Below are 19,151 nucleotides of genomic sequence, written 5' to 3' on the forward strand. Positions count from 1 at the left end.
GAAAGAACTCCAGTATTACAAAGGGAAGATTTGTTTATGTGTTTGTTGTTTCAACTCACAATATAAAGCATTGTTTCCAGACCTTATAGATCTGTAGCACTGTTTCCTTGACTTCTGGGATTACAGCTACTGTATATTCATAATTTATATGCTCTGTCTCACCATGTGGTGTGTTTGTTTGAATTGTCTGTTCAGAGTCATCACAATGTGTGTTAGGAGTTTTTTTCCAAGAATGTGAAGACCAAAATCTTTTCAAAACTCCACAAGAAATATCAGTTATGAAAAAAATTTAAACTTTATGTTCAATAACAAACAATGAAGGACAAAGAAACCTATTCATAAAAGTAAAAATAAATGATTGAACTAAGAAAAAAGAAATAATAATCCAATGACTGAATGAACCACACGCCAAAGGGGCCAATGCAAAACTAAAGCAGCGGGCTAAGGCCACTAACAAGCAAAACAGAAACGAAACAAAACTCTAATCTGAAAATTACCGTGCCCCAATAAACTAAGCAAGAGTCACATCAGAAAAATTTCGGAAAGAAACAGAGCACAATGCACTTTAATATATATATATACCGTATATATATATATATATATATATATATATATATATATATATATATATATATATATATATATATATATATAAATAAATATATAAATACCAGTAACGGCGTACTGCACAATAACATGCAGTGAATTCACTTGACTTGAGCATTCCTAGTTTTCCTCCTCTTTCTTTCTCTGTACGTTTACCATTCGTTTGCTCAGAGGTTGATGCGCTTGTTGCTTCCTGAGCAGCTCTTCTTTACTCCACCCTAGCAGCCTGCTGCTTCTCTTATTTCGTCGGCATCTTTTTCGCGTTAAAACTGATTAAGTTAGTTTTCGAGTTGCAATTACTTAGTACGTTTTACTTCATTTTTCAATCTGCCTCAAGAATGATTAAAGATATGAAGAGATAGGGGAAGTGACCGCGAAGGTGGTAGAGAATGAGAACGATGCACGTACGCATGCACCGCACTGCCACCCTGCTGCGCGCTGCCGAGAGTTGATTCTACAATAAAATAAAATAAAAATAAAAAGAGTAATAAAAATCATCACCCTGAAAACGGATAGTAGACATCACGTAGTATATGTGTACCAAATTTCAGGTCAATAGGTCAAACGGTTTGCAAGCTACAGGTGATTTAAAATCCTGGACAGACAAACGAACAGCCACGGTAGCGTATTATACAGTATATAAAGATATATATATATATATATATATATATATATATATACCTTATATTAGGGCGAAACACGTGTCGCGTACTCTTTGCATTATTTGACAGTAAACTATTTCAACCATTCTATGATCTGCTTCTCGCAACTGAAATGAGGGCACCGTGGCGGATGTTAGCTGACTTGCTGACCAACCACAAGCGTTACCTGGTAGGTAACCACCCATACAATCAGATTGTGACACAGACTACGAATGCAATGAATATATATATATATATATATATATATATATATAGAGAGAGAGAGAGAGAGAGAGAGAGAGAGAGAGAGAGAGTAATAGGTGGCCACGAATGGAAGAACCGGCGGAGATGGCATCTGCAAGGCACTACCTCCCCTGTGGCGCTAGAGGGCAGCCCTCCTGGGTGGCTGTGCCACCATCGATTCCCGCAGGGCACGTTGGGAGTTGGAATGTGGCACAGACCTGTTGAGTTCTGTGTGGGCCACCAGGGGGAGCTGCTGAACCCTACATGGAGCTTTCACTACACCACAGAGTGATTTGAAGTCTCATTAATGAGCCACCTGGAACACCCCCAGGGTCTGCTTAAAAGGAGAGCCAGAGTCGGGAAGAAGAGCGATGAACCTTGACTGTGGAGGAATGGAGTCTGTTGACAAGGAGAGAAAAAGAAGAAGAAGAAGGGACTGTATATTTGGTGCTTGATGCACTGTGCTGTTGAGGAGAGTGAGGGAGACGCACTTCCCGTGTATAAATAAACGTGTGCCGTGCTGAACTCGTGTCTCTGCCTGTCTGTGTTAAAGTTGGGGCAGCTGGAGTGCCCCTGGATTCCACAATATTTATATATATTGTGATGGACGGCCAGAGATCTTGCCCGGATGGGACGGCGTGTTGAGAAGACTGGGGGAATGGACATGTCTTCAACAACAGTACCTCCCCCAGGACACGAGAGGGCCACCACCAGGGGGCGCCTGGACAGCTCCGGAGCCTGGGCATACAGCACTTCCGCCACACCCAGGAGTACTGCCAGAAGAGGAGCTGAACTCGCAAGCAGCACTTCAGCCGGATGTTAATTACGAGGCACCTGGAGCACTTCCGGGTGCAGTATAAAGGGGGCCGCCTTACTCCACTCAGGAGCCAGAGTCGGGAGGAAGAAGACAGAGCTTAGGTGGAGAGGAGTAAAGGCGGCAGAAGTATTGAGAGAGACTGAAAAGACTGGTTGTTTTAGGCATTGTGGTGCTCTTTATTATAATAAACGTGTGTGTTTTGAGACATTCGGTGTCTGTCTGTCTGTGCCCGTGGTCTCTCTTTCCACTTTAAATATATATATATATATATATATATATATATATATATATATATATATATATATATATATATATATATATATGTATATATATATATATATAGTGGGATATGGCCGGTCATTCATCCCGGCCAATACCCCCAGGCCACCAGGTGGAGCCCTCCCTGTAGCGTGGAAGTGCTCCGAATGCCAGCAGGGAATTGTGGACAATGGCGTGTTTATTCACAGCCCTGCTGGATACCATGGGGGCTGCCAGAGGACGCTGCAGGGAGGAGTAAGGACTATTTTCCCTACACTCCAGAAGTACGTCCCAGTCACATGGACAGAAGAAATGACGTGCTTCCGGGATGAAAAAGAAGAGTTTTCACTTGACCTGGAAGTGTTAAGAATCACATTGACTGAGGGATCAGAAACACTTCCGGGTCAAGCACTTTAAAAGGACTGTGGGAGATCCCAGACAGACGAGCTGAGTTGGGAGGCAGGGTGGCTAAACGTCTGGGAGTGGAGGATTATTGTGATTTGTTTATTGGTTATTTGAGAATTGTGGAGTGGAGGGTGCTTTGTGCACTTATTTATATTAATAAAGTCAACATTTGGACTTTTGTCTGGTGTCTGGTGTCTGATCAGAGGGTTCAAGGGAGCGAGAGCGCCCCTATCTGTCACAATATATATATACATACTGTATATAAATATATATATACAGTGGAACCTCGAGATACGATCACCTCTGTATACGAGAAATTCAAAATACGAGGAAAGTATGAGCGAAAAATTCAGATCTAAATGCGAGCATTGGCTCGCGTAACGAGCCACGAGCCAGGCTGTGGGTATAGCTCTCAGCTTAGCGAGGGGGCGTGGTAGCAGTTGCGAGCCGCGATCTGCGGTGTCTGCGTTTCTCACTTAAGTGCACAGGTGGGAAACTGCCCACATCCATGATTGTTCCTGTGGCTGATGGGCTGCAGCTGCCATGTCCTCCCCGCATATATAGAGAAGCGCGAGCCGGTTAAGGGGGAGAAGAAGTAAAAGAAAAGAGAGGAGAGAGAACGGAGGTTGCGGCAGGCAGGCAGGCAGAGCGAGCGCGAGCGCGAGCGAGTGCAGGCTCGCGTGTAGCTGAACAGTGAGCTGAACAGGCGAGCCAAACAGCTGAAGCAGGACGGTGTAGAGAAGGTCAGCTGCATTAAGAGTGTCTCGCCTGTTGCAGAGCCCGCAGTTGAGACGCTAACAGAGAAGAAGCACCGGGGATTGTCGTCTGTTTTTTAAAGACTGCATCCTTTTGACGTTTTAACCTCGTGTTAAAGGATTGTTATTCTTTTGTATTTTAAACCTCCACTTCACAACTGTTTTAAGGATTATTTATTTAAACATTTATTGAATGCTCTACTGCACTTTGGACACCTGTTTTGATTCTTTTAATAATCAGTTATATTATTTACCAGTGTTATTTATTAAAGGTAGACTACAGTATATATAATTTATCAGTGTTATTTGTTAGGAAAATTGATTTTTATGTTAATATATTTGGGGTGCGGAACGGATTAACTGGATTCCCATTATTTTCAATGGGGAAGTTTGTTCTAGATACGAGAAATTCGCTATACAAGCTCAGTGCTGGAACGAATTAAACTCGTATCTAGAGGTTCCACTGTATATATATATATATATATATATATATATATATATATATATATATATATATATATATATTTAATGCAATGTTGACTGACTCACCTGTAACAGCTGTCATGTGTACGTGTGGGGGGTCATTTCCCTAGTCCTGATAATGTTGGAATGGCTGGATTTGTAATGCTGGCCAATGGTTCATGAGGAAGGGAATACTTGACTCGAAGAGCCAAAAAAACTGTAAGGAAAGGAGCCGACCATTCTTAAAAAGCCGTGGCAGGAGAAGAAGGGAAGAGAGCAGCAGATCAAAAGGAGAAGTCAGACCTAAATGAGGGAAAGCTACACTACCCGCTAAAGAAAGTTAGGGGAACCTGGTGTTCATTTTAGGAAGAATCATTTTCTTTTTCTTTTGAGAGTAGTGAAATCATTCGGGAGAGAGTCTGATGGGCTATCGTTAGGGACTTTGTGATTATGTTTCCCAGGATATGAGGTACGGCTTGGCGTATCCTTCACTATAACAGACTGTAAAAGGTCATGCATAACTGTGGATATTTAAGGGACTCTTGTTTTCATTAATTCTTTTCACACAATTGTTATTTGTGTATTAGTGGTGTATTTTGTTGAGGGTTTTGTTTCGTGGTTTGTGGGGGGGGCACTGTAGCAAGGGTTTTTCTTTGTCTTCTTAGAGAGTCAAGGCTGGGGGGCTGTCAAGAGGCAGGGTCTGTTAAAGCCAATTGCGGCACTTCTTGTGTGATTTTGAGCTATATAAGATATAAATTGTATTGTATGTATACTATGGGTTTGTTTTCGTATTTACTGCATAATACCAGTTCTCATTTAACTCAACATTTGCTTTCGCTCGTGTGCTTCAGTACTTGTGGTGGTCTAGTAGGGACAGCAGTGTTGGTCGCTCGCGCCCCGGATCATTTCTTTATTTTGTTTTTCTCTTTGCTGCCTCTTTATGTTGGCAGTGCATATTATAATCGTGCCAGCTTGGGGAGCAGTACACACACCGACTCATCAACAGAAACATTATTTCCTGTTTAGTTAAAAAGCTAAAATCTGGACGGATGATACATCTAGGGCAGTAGGTATCCACTAAGAAAGGATATTTGATATATTCATATTTAGGGGTAAATCCCCCCTACAGCAGAAAATCTACATACCTCATAATCTTCATAAATACCTTAACATTTTTGATATATATTTGGTGACATGACAGAAAAAAAGAAAAGTAGCTGGCAGGTACTTTTTTATTTGTTGATATTTATTAACATTATGCTAAGTTACATGCCCTCGGCTGCACTGAGTGAGTCCTTTATACAAATGAAGGACACAGCAGAAGTGATCGACAAGCCATGCAAACAGCACCAGTGACTGATAGGGTGGATGGATGACTGAAGACGGTGTGGTGTCCTGAACAGGAAAAAGGAGATTGTGATTACACTGCAAAATGGAAAGAGAAGGTTTGGTGAACCTCATGGAAGAAGCAATGCTCAGGGGTTAGCATGCACTGCTTCTGGCTGTTGACTACCGGCTCTCATCTTGGTTATTCGTTCTGCTTCATCATCCCCCAGACCCTGGTTGTGGCACTTACAATTGACCACCCCAACCCCTACATACCACTCAACAATTGCTGAGCTGCAAACTGAAAAGGAGAGATATTGACACTTGAATTTCTAATGGAGAAGCCACAGAAATTGCGTTGCGATGATTGAATCTACTGCTCAGAGCTCCTCGCTCTTCAAGGTAATATGTCGGTGTAACACATAGGATACCAGCACTGATGACATATACCCACTTCACCCACTCTGCTTTGCAAATACAGAGGCGCTCACATCATAGGACTAATTATATGCTAAATGTTAGACACATCTGTAAGAGTCTGATCTCAGGCGGGCATCTTCTAAAAAATGAGAATATATGACTTTTCTGTTTGCAGCCATTTTCCTTAAAAAACGGGGAGTATATAAGAAATGTTGAACCTGGATCATTAAACACACTTTAGATGTTTAAGTATAAAAATGAAGACAGTCCTTCATAATTCGGAAATATTTTCAAAAGTGCCTCGTGCAAACTGTTAAACCACTGCAGGCTAATATTTATAGTGACATTTAAAATTCAGCCACAGAGCGCATGAAAACTAAGGAAGCAGCACTAAGTTCCAGTAACGTTACGCATGTGATACAGATAACCATTAACTACCTGTCTACACTACAGTAATGGATATCCATATACTGCAGGCTATCGAAAGTAAAATCCGATAACAGCAGTCATCGTGTGCGCAATGAAGGTTTTAAAATAATGAACAAGAGACAGGGTAGGAGAATTCATCATCTCCTCCTGCAAATATTCACTTTATTCCAAATGTCAGGCACAAATCACAATGGATCTGAAACAAGTAATGCTTTATGCAACCACAGCCGATTTTACACTTTATTATATCGATGAGGAATATACGCTGAAAAGCAGATGCTTGCAATGCTGCATCTTTAAATGAGCGCACCTTTCATTACAACACCTTCCTCAAGAACGGGGACGCCACTGCTTAGCAGCAGGTAATGGTGTGTTACTACTGAAATACTTCTCCAGCTTGCTCTGTACTAATATTGTTACATCGAATGCTTTCTATACCAATACACCAGAACTATCAGGCGGTAGTCACATTAACTTCTTAATCTTACACATACTGTCATTTAAGATTGTTATCATGTACTTTAGTTTTTACATACACATGCAGAATTTGTTTTCTTAAGATCACAAAACCCCAATTTAACATTCCCATGTTTAACATTTTCCACATTTAACATTTTTAAATGTTAAGAGGTGTTGATGGCTATTTTTCCAGAAGGAATATTAGTTTTGGTATAAAAAGAAAGAGGAATATTTGTCTACGGTGGGCTGGCACCCTGCCCGGGGTTTGTTTCCTGCCTTGCGCCCTGTGTTGGCTGGGATTGGCTCCAGCAGACCCCCGTGACCCTGTAGTTAGGATGGAATGGATGGAATGTTTGTGTTATACTCACTGTAAGAACCAATCCTAGAAAGTTTAATGTTAAATTCATATAAATGTTTGCTGAATTTCAACAGAATGTCATTTTCTCATAGCTACTTTGATTATGGTATAGCCCCTTACCCCATGTCAGTTAATACGAAATAGAACTTTCTTTACTATATCTGTAAAATGGAGTGTTAAGTAAGCCAGTTAGGAGATAGTCTCACTGCTAGCATGGACTGTTAGACATGTTTGCATTCAGGAGATGGCATACGTTTTTCTGACCGTTTTGATAAGAACTTTGTACACGTAATACGAATATACAGTATAACTAAAAGTACAGAAATGAAAAACAGAACCTTCCTTAGACAAGAACTTTTCCTTTCTTTAATATCAATTTTTCTCTATTTTTGCAAGAATTGTTCTGCCTTGAATTTTTACTAAACCTTCTAAAGAAAAGATATTTAGTCTGTGGAATTATTTGGAACATGCGTCGTACTATTCCCTGAAGCAAACTAAAAGCTGCAGAACTTTGGTAATTTGGGACAAATGCAGCTACACTTGCATTTTATTATATGAACTAGACATTAAGCCCTTTACAATAACGGGCGCTAGAACAGTAGTGCATAAACATTAGTAGGAACAGTCTATATTAAATGGCAAGGGACCTTGACCTCATTCTGTTTTTGCAAGAAGCCTAAAGTAAAATAATAATAAAAATAAAATAGAAATGTATATCACAATACAGTAAGTATAATTAATATTACATTTATCCTCTCCTCTTTGGCTGTTGTATGATGTGTTGTGTCTGTTTGAAGATCTCCTATCCTGCCTCTCTTTATTTTAGCTTGCTGTGGCGTCTCTCCAGCAAGTACTGTGCAGTTCCCCAGCAAGTATTTTAATCTGTGCTGGCGTGCAGCTGATTATTGTATGTGTGGCGTCTCCCCAGCAACAGATTTTATGTGCACGAAAATAAATCTACTTTTAAAAGTCATCCTATTGTAATATCATGAAAATTCGTATATTTAGGAAAACCCCTTCAACGACTGACACTTTACACTTTACCGGGCCAAGCTTCTTAATCGCAAATCTGACATCCTCAGAGTGAACACTTGCACAACAACAAACACTAATCCCACCTCTTTGGGGAAGCTGGTCTCCGCGTCTCAGTACCCGAATGGATTTTTCGTGCCTTATGTTTTAGGTGTTACCTCATTTACTGAAATCCGATTGGATCGGCCGTGCGATATTTTATAGGTCCTGCCCTCTCTGTCTTGTGTGACGCGTCAGGCGGCCTTTGAAGCATCTGCTAGAGGCCGGTGACTCTGCCACTTGTTCCGCCCTTTCCTGTACTTCTGCCTTGTCCGTAATATGCGTTTAATTTTCTGTCACAACAGTGGGCAATCAGCAGAGTCTCCCCAGGAACTGATGTAATGTGTGGCATGCAGCTGATAATCGTGGCTGTGGCGTCTCTCCAGCAAGTACTGTGCAGTTCCCCAGCAAGTATTTTAATCTGTGCTGGCATGCAGCTGATTATTGTATGTGTGGCGTCTCCCCAGCAAAGGATTTTATGTGCGTGGCTGCAAATACCCAATCAGCACTCTCCCAAGCAATGATGTCCTTTATTAAAGAGTGCCCCGTGCATGCGCACTTCACCAGAAGACACACACACACACGGACACATGGACGCACACAGGGATTTTATTAAAGAGGATATGTTTATATCTGTTATTTACTGTATTAAAAATAATGACACAAATATTGTACTGTAAGTGTTCTGAACCGTTATAGCAAACAATTTGGAGGTGGAAAGTGGGGAGACCGCCCCAGGCCCTGCTCCTAAGGAGGCCCCGCTTTTGAGGTCCACGTGTCCTGTTCAAGCAGATTTGAAGCAGTTATATTCTCCAATATTTTATATATATATATATATATATATATATATATATATATATATATATATATATATATATATATATATATATATATATACTGTATATTTGAGATGCTTCTAAGAGGAACCCTTTTAAAATCCCTCTTCAATTTCAAATTCCGTACATGTACGTCTTTGAAAACATTCCATAATCCACCTTCGTCGCCCGAAAAGATGTCGCCAGTATAATCCCTTCCTAAAATAGGTAGAGCCCATTAGTCACTGGGTTGGCTTCTCCATATCTATAGAAAAAGACATTACATCCAGATTAGACTACGAAGATGTCATCAACGACTTTTCCAATCTGAAGGCAAGAAAAGTGGATTTTTGTTAAAATCATTAAAAAAGTAGGAAAAAAAAAGAAAATGGATTTTTATCTCTGAACCGGGAAACAGGTAAGAGATTTCATGATGATACCTCTACGTTCATTTTACACTTCCTGTCGAAACACTGAAACTCACATTTTATTTGTAGGCCATAAACATTTCAGAATATTAGTGCACAAAAACATGATAATCGACTGACATGACATCAATGTGAGTTATGACTATGACAACCTGCATATCGAGACTCAGAGTATACTTGGAATTTGGGTACTTTTCCAGAAGAGGTCCTGCTAATTTTCGCATGACACCGCATCGCATTTCGCACTGTCGTGGTATTGTCATGAATTATGAATTGTATATTTTCTAATAGATTGCTAGGGGGTTCCGCCCCCTGCTCGCTTCGCTCGCCCACCCCCAGGTTTGGTATAACGGATATACGATTTTAACAGATTGTTATTTTCATGGGAATTGTTACATGTGTGTTATTTTCACTTTTACTTTACAACTTTTCTAGGAACAATATTTGGAATTAACTCTTCTAGATCGCATTGAATTTTGATTCCGTGTTTGGACTTTCATCGTGACGACACAATATATAACTGCCAGTGAGTGAATATCATTTCTCTTTAATAAATAAAACGACTTTCTCAAATGTTTGTCCATTCTCTTTCTTCTTCGCTTTGTTGTTGACATGTCATCTAGAATATATAAAATTATTGTCCTGATAAAATTTATAAGAGCTGAGAACATAAGAAGTGAGTCTGCCAAAAGCATTCACACGACTGAGGTTAGAAGACCGTGGTCTTGTTTGAAAATAGTTGTAAGTAGGGCATGACTTGAAAGAATCTCATGTTAAACATCTCCGTCTCACTGGACTTCATACCACAACAATGTTTTTGGAATCTTTTAATTCTCGCTGGCAACACAAATTAGACGATCTACAAGTCTCTGACTTGACACACATTTTTAGGAAGTCATTCCGAAGGACTGGAAAATGACAAATATCATCCCATTATATAAAAAGGTTGACAGGGCCTTATGAGAAGGATTTAGGAGTCACAGTGGACTCTAAGCTATTGACTGCCAGGCAGTGTTCAGAAGTCATTAAGAAGGCTAACAGAATGTCAGGTTATATAGCGCCTTGATGTGTGGAGTACAAGTCACAGGAGGTTCTTTTCCAGCTTTATAACACACTGGTGAAGCCTCATCTGGAGTACTGGGTGCAGTTTGGGTCTCCAGGCTACAAAAAGGACATAACAGCGCTAGAGAATGTCCAGAGAAGAGCGACTAGGCTGATTCCAGGGCTACAGGGGATGAGTTATGAGGAAAGATTAAAAGAGCTGAGCCTTTACAGTTTAAGGAAAAGAAGATTAAGAGGTGACATGAGTGAAGTGTTTAAAATTATGAAGGGAATCGGTACAGTGGATCGAGACGGTTATTTTAAAATGAGTTCATCAAGAACACCGGGACACAGTTGGAAACTTATTAAGGGTAAATTTCGCACAAACATTAGGAAGTTTTTCTTTACAAAAAGAACGATGGACACTTGGAATAAGAGACCAAGTAGTGTGGTAGGCACTAAGACGTTGGGGTTTTCAAAACTTGACTTGATGTTTTTATGGAAGAAATAAGTAGATAGGATTGGCGAGCTTTCTTGGGCTGAATTGGCCTGTTCTCGTCTAGAGTGTTCTAATGTTCTAAAGTTTAAATCCAAACAATATATTTTATCTCTTTTCGCTGTTCCATTATTTCACTGAGTAATAATTTCTGTTTGTTTGCGTTAATGCGATCTTTCCTATCCTTTTTTTCCTTCCATTATCTCTAACCTGCTCTACATGTGTATCACGCCAACATTTTTGAATTCTTTACGATGCTCTATTTTCTCATCTACTCTTTGTCCTTTATTTCCGGCCCTGGTTAAATCTCTTTCTCTCATGAACGTATAACGGTGCTCATGTTGTGAAGGGGAGGATTGGCTGAACGCACACTAAGCAGATGCATTTGGATCAGCTGCTGTCTTGCTGCTGCTGCTGCTGGCAAGCTGCGTGTCCTGCTTGTCTCACTGCACGTCGATTATTTAAAAGCCTGTACAGCAGCTGTCCTTTTGCCACTTCGCGTCTCTGCTGCTCGGTTTGTGGGGGATGGGGGGTGGCTGAACGAATGCTAAGGAGATACGGACAGATCATATGCTGGCTTGCTGCTCTTGGCGAGCTGTGTGTTCTGCTTGTCACGCTGCACTTCGATCATTTAAAAGCCTGTACAGCAGCTGTCCTTTTGTCAAAGTGTCTTCTGAGAAGATCACGTCTCATCTCCCTTGATTCCCTCCCAAGATTTCTTTTTATAATAAAGAGATATCGTTATATTTTGATAAAGTCAGCGTGTTATCTTGCAAAAATGTACCTGAATACTGTAATGAGAAAATCCGGTGTATGTTAAGATTATTTTTATTAAATTCGCGTACAAGTTTACAGCCCACACATGCCAGTAACAGCGTTTGACGTAACCGGCCCCGCATGGGGTTGGTCATCCCTAGGCCCCACACACCCTTAAGTCCACCTCATAAAAAAGAAAAATTAAACGCAAATTATTTTCATTTTTCAACTATTCCAGCATTTAACAATTTGATGTAAATTTTTTAAGGGGTTCCCAGTGCTACTGTGATTGTACTGTACTGTGCGTAAAAAGAACACAGCATATGAAGCTGGCAAGACAAGGTGCATTTTTCATTGTGCTGTTAATAGAAATGAATAATTGCAATTAAAATATCAAAGGCAACAATCATCAGTTATTAATTTTGTCAAAATTATGTTCCCCGATTAATATGCCCATCTCATTGGATGTGCCATGTAAATGTGCAGCCTGTAAACGTCAGTGTCGTATGTAACAAGTTAAAAGAACCCACGACTCACTTACTTTGGATCTAAACTCTCTAAAACTTTGTAACAGTACAAGATTACAGAGCTGACTGAAGCTTACAATTTTTCAGGATGTGCTACAGGGTGAAATTATATTTATACACAAAATGCCTTTCTCTCTTCCTCACCAGAAAATCCAAAGACTCCACATGAATTTGTTTTCCGAAAAAGGTCTCTCAATAGCAGGAAATAACTCCACTTCCATGTTCCTCTCTGATATTCTCACTTCCGGCCCCAATGATGACGTCACCTTCATCCCAGCCTATTCACGCCATCCTCATTTCCTCTGCCTCTATAGTGCTTCTGGTCACAACTCCATAAAAGCTCTGTCTGTGATATGTTCGATGCCAATTGTCATTTATGCATTCTGACCAGTGTCTCATTGCTATTTTGTTGCCTGAACATACCACAGAATACAGTGACGGATCTCCAGCCCTTAATATTTTCTCCTGTGCCTTTATTTCTTCACAATATATATAGCAATATACAGCTCAACCCGGCCGGGACTCCCAAAGAATGGAACGATGGGGGAAGGCAGCTTCTTTTGGACACTGCGTCCTCCAGGATGCTAGATGGCGGCTTCCCTGCAGCATAGTGGTGTCCCAGATTCCTGCAGGGCGCCATGGGATCTGGAGTTTGGTTTCACAGCCCTGCTGGGTACTGTGGGTGCCACCAGGAGATGCTGCAGCGAGACCTGGGAGTCTCTACTTTCTACATAGCCTGGAAGTACTCCAAAGTCACAGGGACAGAAGCCCCAAAATACTTCTGGGCTGAAGAAAATGCAAGTTCTCCATCTGACCTGGTGGTAAGTCACGGGGATGGAAGGACAGAAACACAAGGACTATATAAAGGACTGCTGTAAAACCAGCAAGCAAGCTGGAATTGCAAGGTAGAAGACAGAGCTTACTGGCAGGTGTGGAGGAGAGAATTGCTTATAATTATTGTATTTATTACTATTACTTGCCTGTATATGGTGGCTGGGGTGCTTAGAGGCATTATTTATAAGAATGAACAAGGAGTTAAAATAACTTTTAGTAATTTTACCTGGTGTCCTGAACATCTCCTGTCGGGTTAGAGGAGCGACAGTGCCCTCTAGTGTCACAATATAGATAGATAGATAGATAGATAGATAGATAGATAGATAGATAGATAGATAGATAGATAGATAGATAGATAGATAGATAGATAGATAGATAGATAGATAGATAGATAGATAGATAGATAGTCAGTTAGTTGCACACAGTAGTACTTTGCATACATCTTATTAAATGATGCCACTATAACAGAAGCCCATTATCTTAGGAAATTTCCCAGGTAAAGCTGAGTAACACAGCTAGTTAGTATATAATTTTCAAAAATTAGTATCACGGTTCTAACAAAGTACCTCTGAAGAGTTGAGCATTGAACAAGGGGCGAGTGCTAAAATGAGGCCAACAGTAGAGCTGCAAAGGGAGCTAATGCCACAGCAAAGAGCTGTCCAAACCAGAAAGGAATAAGGAAATGGCTAAAAATTGTCAGTAGAGGAGCAAATGGCAAAAAGAGAAGCATGGTAGGGCTGGCAGGCAACAGTCAGGAAACCAGAGAGTCAAACCAAACTGAAGGTCTAAGCCACAATGTAAATCAGGATCAAGGCAAATCAATTTTGCAAGTTCAAGTCAAAATAATGTTGCAGAAGTCTTACTCTAACTTGGTTTTGGTTTAAACCATAGATACTGTGTGTGAGTAATGTGTATAGTTATTTGTGATTGAATGTTGATCCAAACTCCGGACATAATGTGAGCTGGGTGCTGCCATCTTATACAGAGAAAAGCAACTGGCATTATCGTGTCAGGTTACCAGCAATGGTAATAAAGATGGCTGCACCAGTGACGGGAGCACACAAAACCACGTCTCCCACGAAGAAAGCAGAAGGCAGGCTCACATCAGAAAAAAAAAAAAAACACATGACCAAACTTTGCAAATCATTCTTAAGGGAACAAAACCCTGATTCAAGTAAAATTAAACACAGAATCATAACATACAGTAACACTTTTATAGTCCCCTCAGTTGACTGCAGCACTAATGACTGCTGAACCTGAGAGTACAAAGTGTACATTATTGTCAGGCCTAATTGAAAACAACTAGCAAGGAAGTGGGAAAACACAACAAACAGAAAACAAAATGAGAGGCCCTGCGCAGACAGAATGCACTCGCCAGCATTAAACATGCGACACCTTGGCTTGAAATGCCAGGCTCAGCGTTTTCAAACTAACAGAACTGGTTTGACAATAGATGATTAGAACATATCAATACACACACACACACACACATATATATATATATGTGGTGGACAGCAGGGTCCCATGCCCAGCAGGGACACCCCTGCTGCATCTGTTCCAAGGAAGCAACCATGGGCAGCTCAATACCTCCCCCGGGACGCTTGGTGGCAGCCTCCCTGGCGGACGGTGATCCCCCAACCTGTCGCATGACTCCATGGGAGATGGAGTCCTCCACAGCCTAGTTGGGGGGCTCGGATGGCCGCTAGGGGGAGCTGCATGAAGTCAGCAGCCAGGCTGGATGAATCTTCAGTCCCACCCGGAAGTGCAATTAGGACCAGGTGGTCAAGCACCTGGAACGCTTCCGAGTGAGCTATAAAATGGGCCAGCCACCACCACTCAAGGGCCAGAGTCGGGAGGAGGAGGACTAAGCTTCAGGAAGAGTGTGTGTACTGGTGCTTAATAGTGCTCGTGGACTGTCTATTGGCACAGGGAAGACGTGTGCCCACGGGTGAAGAAAATAAAAGTCTTTGTTTATTTGGTACGTGTCCCTGTGTCGGGTCAGGTGCCTATATAGCGCCTTGTTACAATATATATATATAGATTTGAAATAAAAACATTTTAAAATGGCATTTAATACAAAATAAGAGTGTGGACAACTCTTAAAACTGAAACCATGCTCCAGTGCTGAAGCTAAGACTCATTCAGGCTCTAAAAATATTGTACGATCATTTTAACAACTCAGTCACCTGCTATTTTGTTCTGGGTGTCCCCCTGAGTCCCAAATTAGAGGAGAAAATTAATAAATTCATAATCATCTCCAAATGTTATGTGAGGAAGGATGAAAAAGTCCAGATGACTCTTCCTATGGGTCAAAATCAGAGAGTCCCCACAGAATGTAACTGACTTGTAGTGCAAGCTACAAAACACAAGGCTGCCGGTGGTTTTGTTTTCTGTCTCCATTGTTCATGAGGCACAGGACACCTGTGTGTTTTTGTGGGCAGTTTTACGGTAGGTCTGTGTATCCGTCTGTACAGTTATTTCTTTGCACATTTGTACTTACACTTTTGTATTTGATGATATACTCCAGTATTGGTGCTCCTCCATCATCTTGCTTAATAATGCTGAGTCTGAACGACTTGCCCGTTAATGTCTGGCCATGTACTGATGGTGGGCTGGGTTCTCCTAACAGAGAAATGAGAAAAAAACGGGAAAAATAATATGGCTTGCCATCTTAATAATATCACTCAATTGATGAAATATAATTCATCCACTATGACAGTAATCAGTATTTAACTTATAATAACTTTATCTGCATATTTTTCTTCACATTTCCTCACTCTCTTAGGGTATTTAATTTTGAGGATTTTCAGTATTACTCTGGTTTTCTGCTTTCTACCCATCTCTGACATTTTTGGATTGCCATTTTAAAAGTGTTATTGGGCTCCTTTGAGACACTGAAATCAAAATCTTCCTTTGCCCAAAGTCAAAAGCAGACTTCACTTTACACAAACATTGAAAAAACATCAAAAAAGGACAGAGGGGAACCATCAAACCCCTATCCCAAAATAACAAAATCAAATTCCTTTATACTGTATTTGAAGAATTTTGTATGAGAAGTACAGGTAAAATTCCGTTACAATGAACTGCCCGGGCCCTAAAAAATATTTTGTTGTAATGAAAATTTCGTTGTAATGAGATTCTGTATTTGTCGCTATAGTGCTTTCTTTCACTTGCGTCCAGACGTTTGCAATCATTTCAATAGCTTCTTTCTCGTTCATTTTAATTTCCTCCTGCCTACAAGTTATGCTGACGAGAATTTTTCTCAGCATTTCCTTGCGATAATACACATTCAGGGTGCAGATGATGCCCAAACCCAATGGCTGAAGCGCTGCTGTGCAATTGGGTGGGAGGAATTCAACGCAAACATTATCTAAATGATGAAGCATGCTGTCGACAGTTATCAGTCAGAAGCCGAAGCATACTTTTCTTCTTCTTCACATTGTGAGGTTTCTGAACCCTTTTGGGACCCCTGCCCACCCCTGTGCAGTTTCTGAACTCTTTTGGGATCCCCCCGACCCCCACCCAACGGGAACAACAAGCTGAAGTGTGTCCCGAAGTGCGATTGACACGTCTGTGTAAGACTGTTTGTTCGTTGCCAGGGCAGGGCCACAGCAGGCTCACAGCAGTGCAGTGAAGGCCACAGAGGCAAATCCAAAAAGATTGGGATCGCGCTATAAGTTCCCGTCTTACACCCCTAAACACGAAGCTGAGTCTCAGTACTTTAGCAACACCAGCATTATTCAGCTTGAAACAGGAACAGCACGGTTATTTATTGTAGCGGGATCTGACACTCTCCTATACACAGACACAGCAATCAGACAGGGTCGTGGCCAGGTTAGTGGCCTGGTAATCCTGTGCCCTGCATTTACAATGTTCCTTGCATCACCCATCGAGATCTTTTCTGTTTGCTTCGGTGAAGAACCGCCCCAGAGCTGTGAGCCTGCTGTTGCCCCAGCTATGGATAAACAGTCTTACACAGATGTGGAGATCGCACTTCGGGATGCTCTTCGAGAGTGTTGTCCAGTTGTGGAAGGTCCCAAGAGAGTTTCGAAACTTCACATTTTCTTGAATGAGTGCCGCTTTAATATGAATGTTTTTTGAACGAGCATCACTTAACCACATCAAAATGGCTTTTTCGACATCTTCAAATGCAGCAGTTCGCATACGTTTGCAACCCAAGATTTTTCTTCTTTTTTTGCTCGGCCTTTCAAGAAAGTTGACAGTGTCGATGGCGAAATTCCAAATTTACCGACAACGTCTTTTTTTCTTTTTGTCACAATCGAGAGCTGCAAAAATATATATTTTTTTCTAATATGAACTGTTACTGTTTTTCGTGTTTGCTATTTCTATATGAGTTAAATTCCAGTGGATGTTTTTGAAATGTTGACGAGCAATAAGCAAAAGGTACCACTGAAAACCATCGAAAACAAAAACAGCAAAAAAAAATAAAATACGAGAAAAGTTCGAAGAAAGAAAAAAAATTTACAATGTTTCTGTTTGGGGATCGTTGTGCACAACTGAGCTGCGACCACAGAAATAACAGCTCTTTGGATAATTCATTCAGGCATTTCAAGGTCACTTCGTTGTAATGAACGTATCTGCTGAATGTATTTCGTAGTAACGAGATTTCTATAGACTTGTGTCATATGGGGAAACTGTCGGGACCATAAAAATACTTCGTTGTAATGAAAATTTCATTGTAAAAATATTCGTTGTAATGGAATTTTACCTGTAATTAATAACCAAGCAAAAAGGTGAATCAAAAAAAGTTAAGCCTAAAAGGCAAACAATGATACCAGAAACCTCGATCGTGAATAACAAGCCAACATTCATCAGTTAAGAACTCAGAAATGGAAGCAATCTGCAAAATCATAAGAAAGCCAAAACAGGATTCTGTGTTTCCACAGGGGACAGTTACCCCCAGATGTGATGTCAGGGGCCCCACACCCTGAGATCTCTTCCACAACATTACATGAGCCATTAAAACTGAATAAACAAAAAAATCAATTAATAAAATAATTTTCATCAATGCATTAAAAGACAAAATAAAATAGAATTAATAATGTTTGCTAAATAATAAATAAACAAATACAAAATGATTAAATAGAAAGAAAAGAAACTTGAGTCGAGGCTAAAGCCAAGGGGATAAACAGTTCTGGTCTTGTCATGGCTGAACTACCTCAAGTCTCTACTGGCGGGTACACCAGCCCGTGTCACCAAGGCACTGCAGATGACTCAACACGTAGCAGCGCGTCTGGTGTTCAACCAACCGAGGTGGGCAAGTGTCACTCAGATCACTGCACTGGCTTCCTGTGGTGGCATGTATTAAGTTCAAATCTTTGATGCCTGCCTACACACTCATCAGTGGGTCTGCACCAATATACAGAGATTCTTGAGATGTCTCATGAACCTTCGCGACCACTCAGATTTTAGGATGAATGGCCTCTGAGTGGTATCAAATGTCAGTGCAGACTCTTTACATCTGTAGCTACTGGCTGGTGGAATGAGCTGCTGACCTCCATTTGAAACTCTGACTCCCTCAATGTGTTCAAGAAGCATATGAAGACTCCTGTTTGGCGAATTTCTCTCTAAGTGGAAGTGGTTAGGTTTTGTAAATCGGGGAATGGTAACTTGCTTGTATCTTGTTCAGAGCTTTTCAGTTGTGATGATCAGTTATGTACCCTTGTTCTGTCACACTTTGTTCCCAAACTGTCCCTAGACCGATGTTTACTCGATTATGTTGATCTCTTTTGTAAGTTGTTTTGGATGAGCAAATAAATGTACATGTAAATGTAAAACTTTGGCTATAGCACAATGTGAATAAGGCAGGGGCACAAGACTTACTCATGGCAGAGTCCAAAGCCACACTGAAAGGACTTTATCAGTCAATCAATCTTTATTATAGATCTGTATCTTTATTTCAAACACTGTGATTTGTAACCCTACAGGGCTACTGCAGCAGTTAATACAAGAACTGGCAGATTTTACACAGCAAGTGCCCAAA

The 19,151-nt window shown here is 40.8% G+C and overlaps 1 protein-coding gene across 3 annotated transcripts in view; it reads right to left on the bottom strand.

Moving 5' to 3' along the window:
- The window catches only part of LOC114651263 (neural cell adhesion molecule 2-like), a 1,104,951-nt gene that overhangs the window by 151,501 nt on the left and 934,299 nt on the right, over nt 1-19,151 (bottom strand). For all 3 annotated transcript variants that reach the window (XM_051927215.1, XM_051927216.1, XM_051927217.1), the window contains exon 14: nt 15,648-15,769. In XM_051927215.1, coding sequence (XP_051783175.1) covers nt 15,648-15,769 — 122 coding nt within the window. The remainder of the gene's footprint in view (nt 1-15,647; nt 15,770-19,151) is intronic.

The sequence above is a fragment of the Erpetoichthys calabaricus genome, chromosome 4 (genome assembly GCF_900747795.2).
Source record: "Erpetoichthys calabaricus chromosome 4, fErpCal1.3, whole genome shotgun sequence".
Taxonomy (NCBI): domain Eukaryota; kingdom Metazoa; phylum Chordata; class Cladistia; order Polypteriformes; family Polypteridae; genus Erpetoichthys; species Erpetoichthys calabaricus.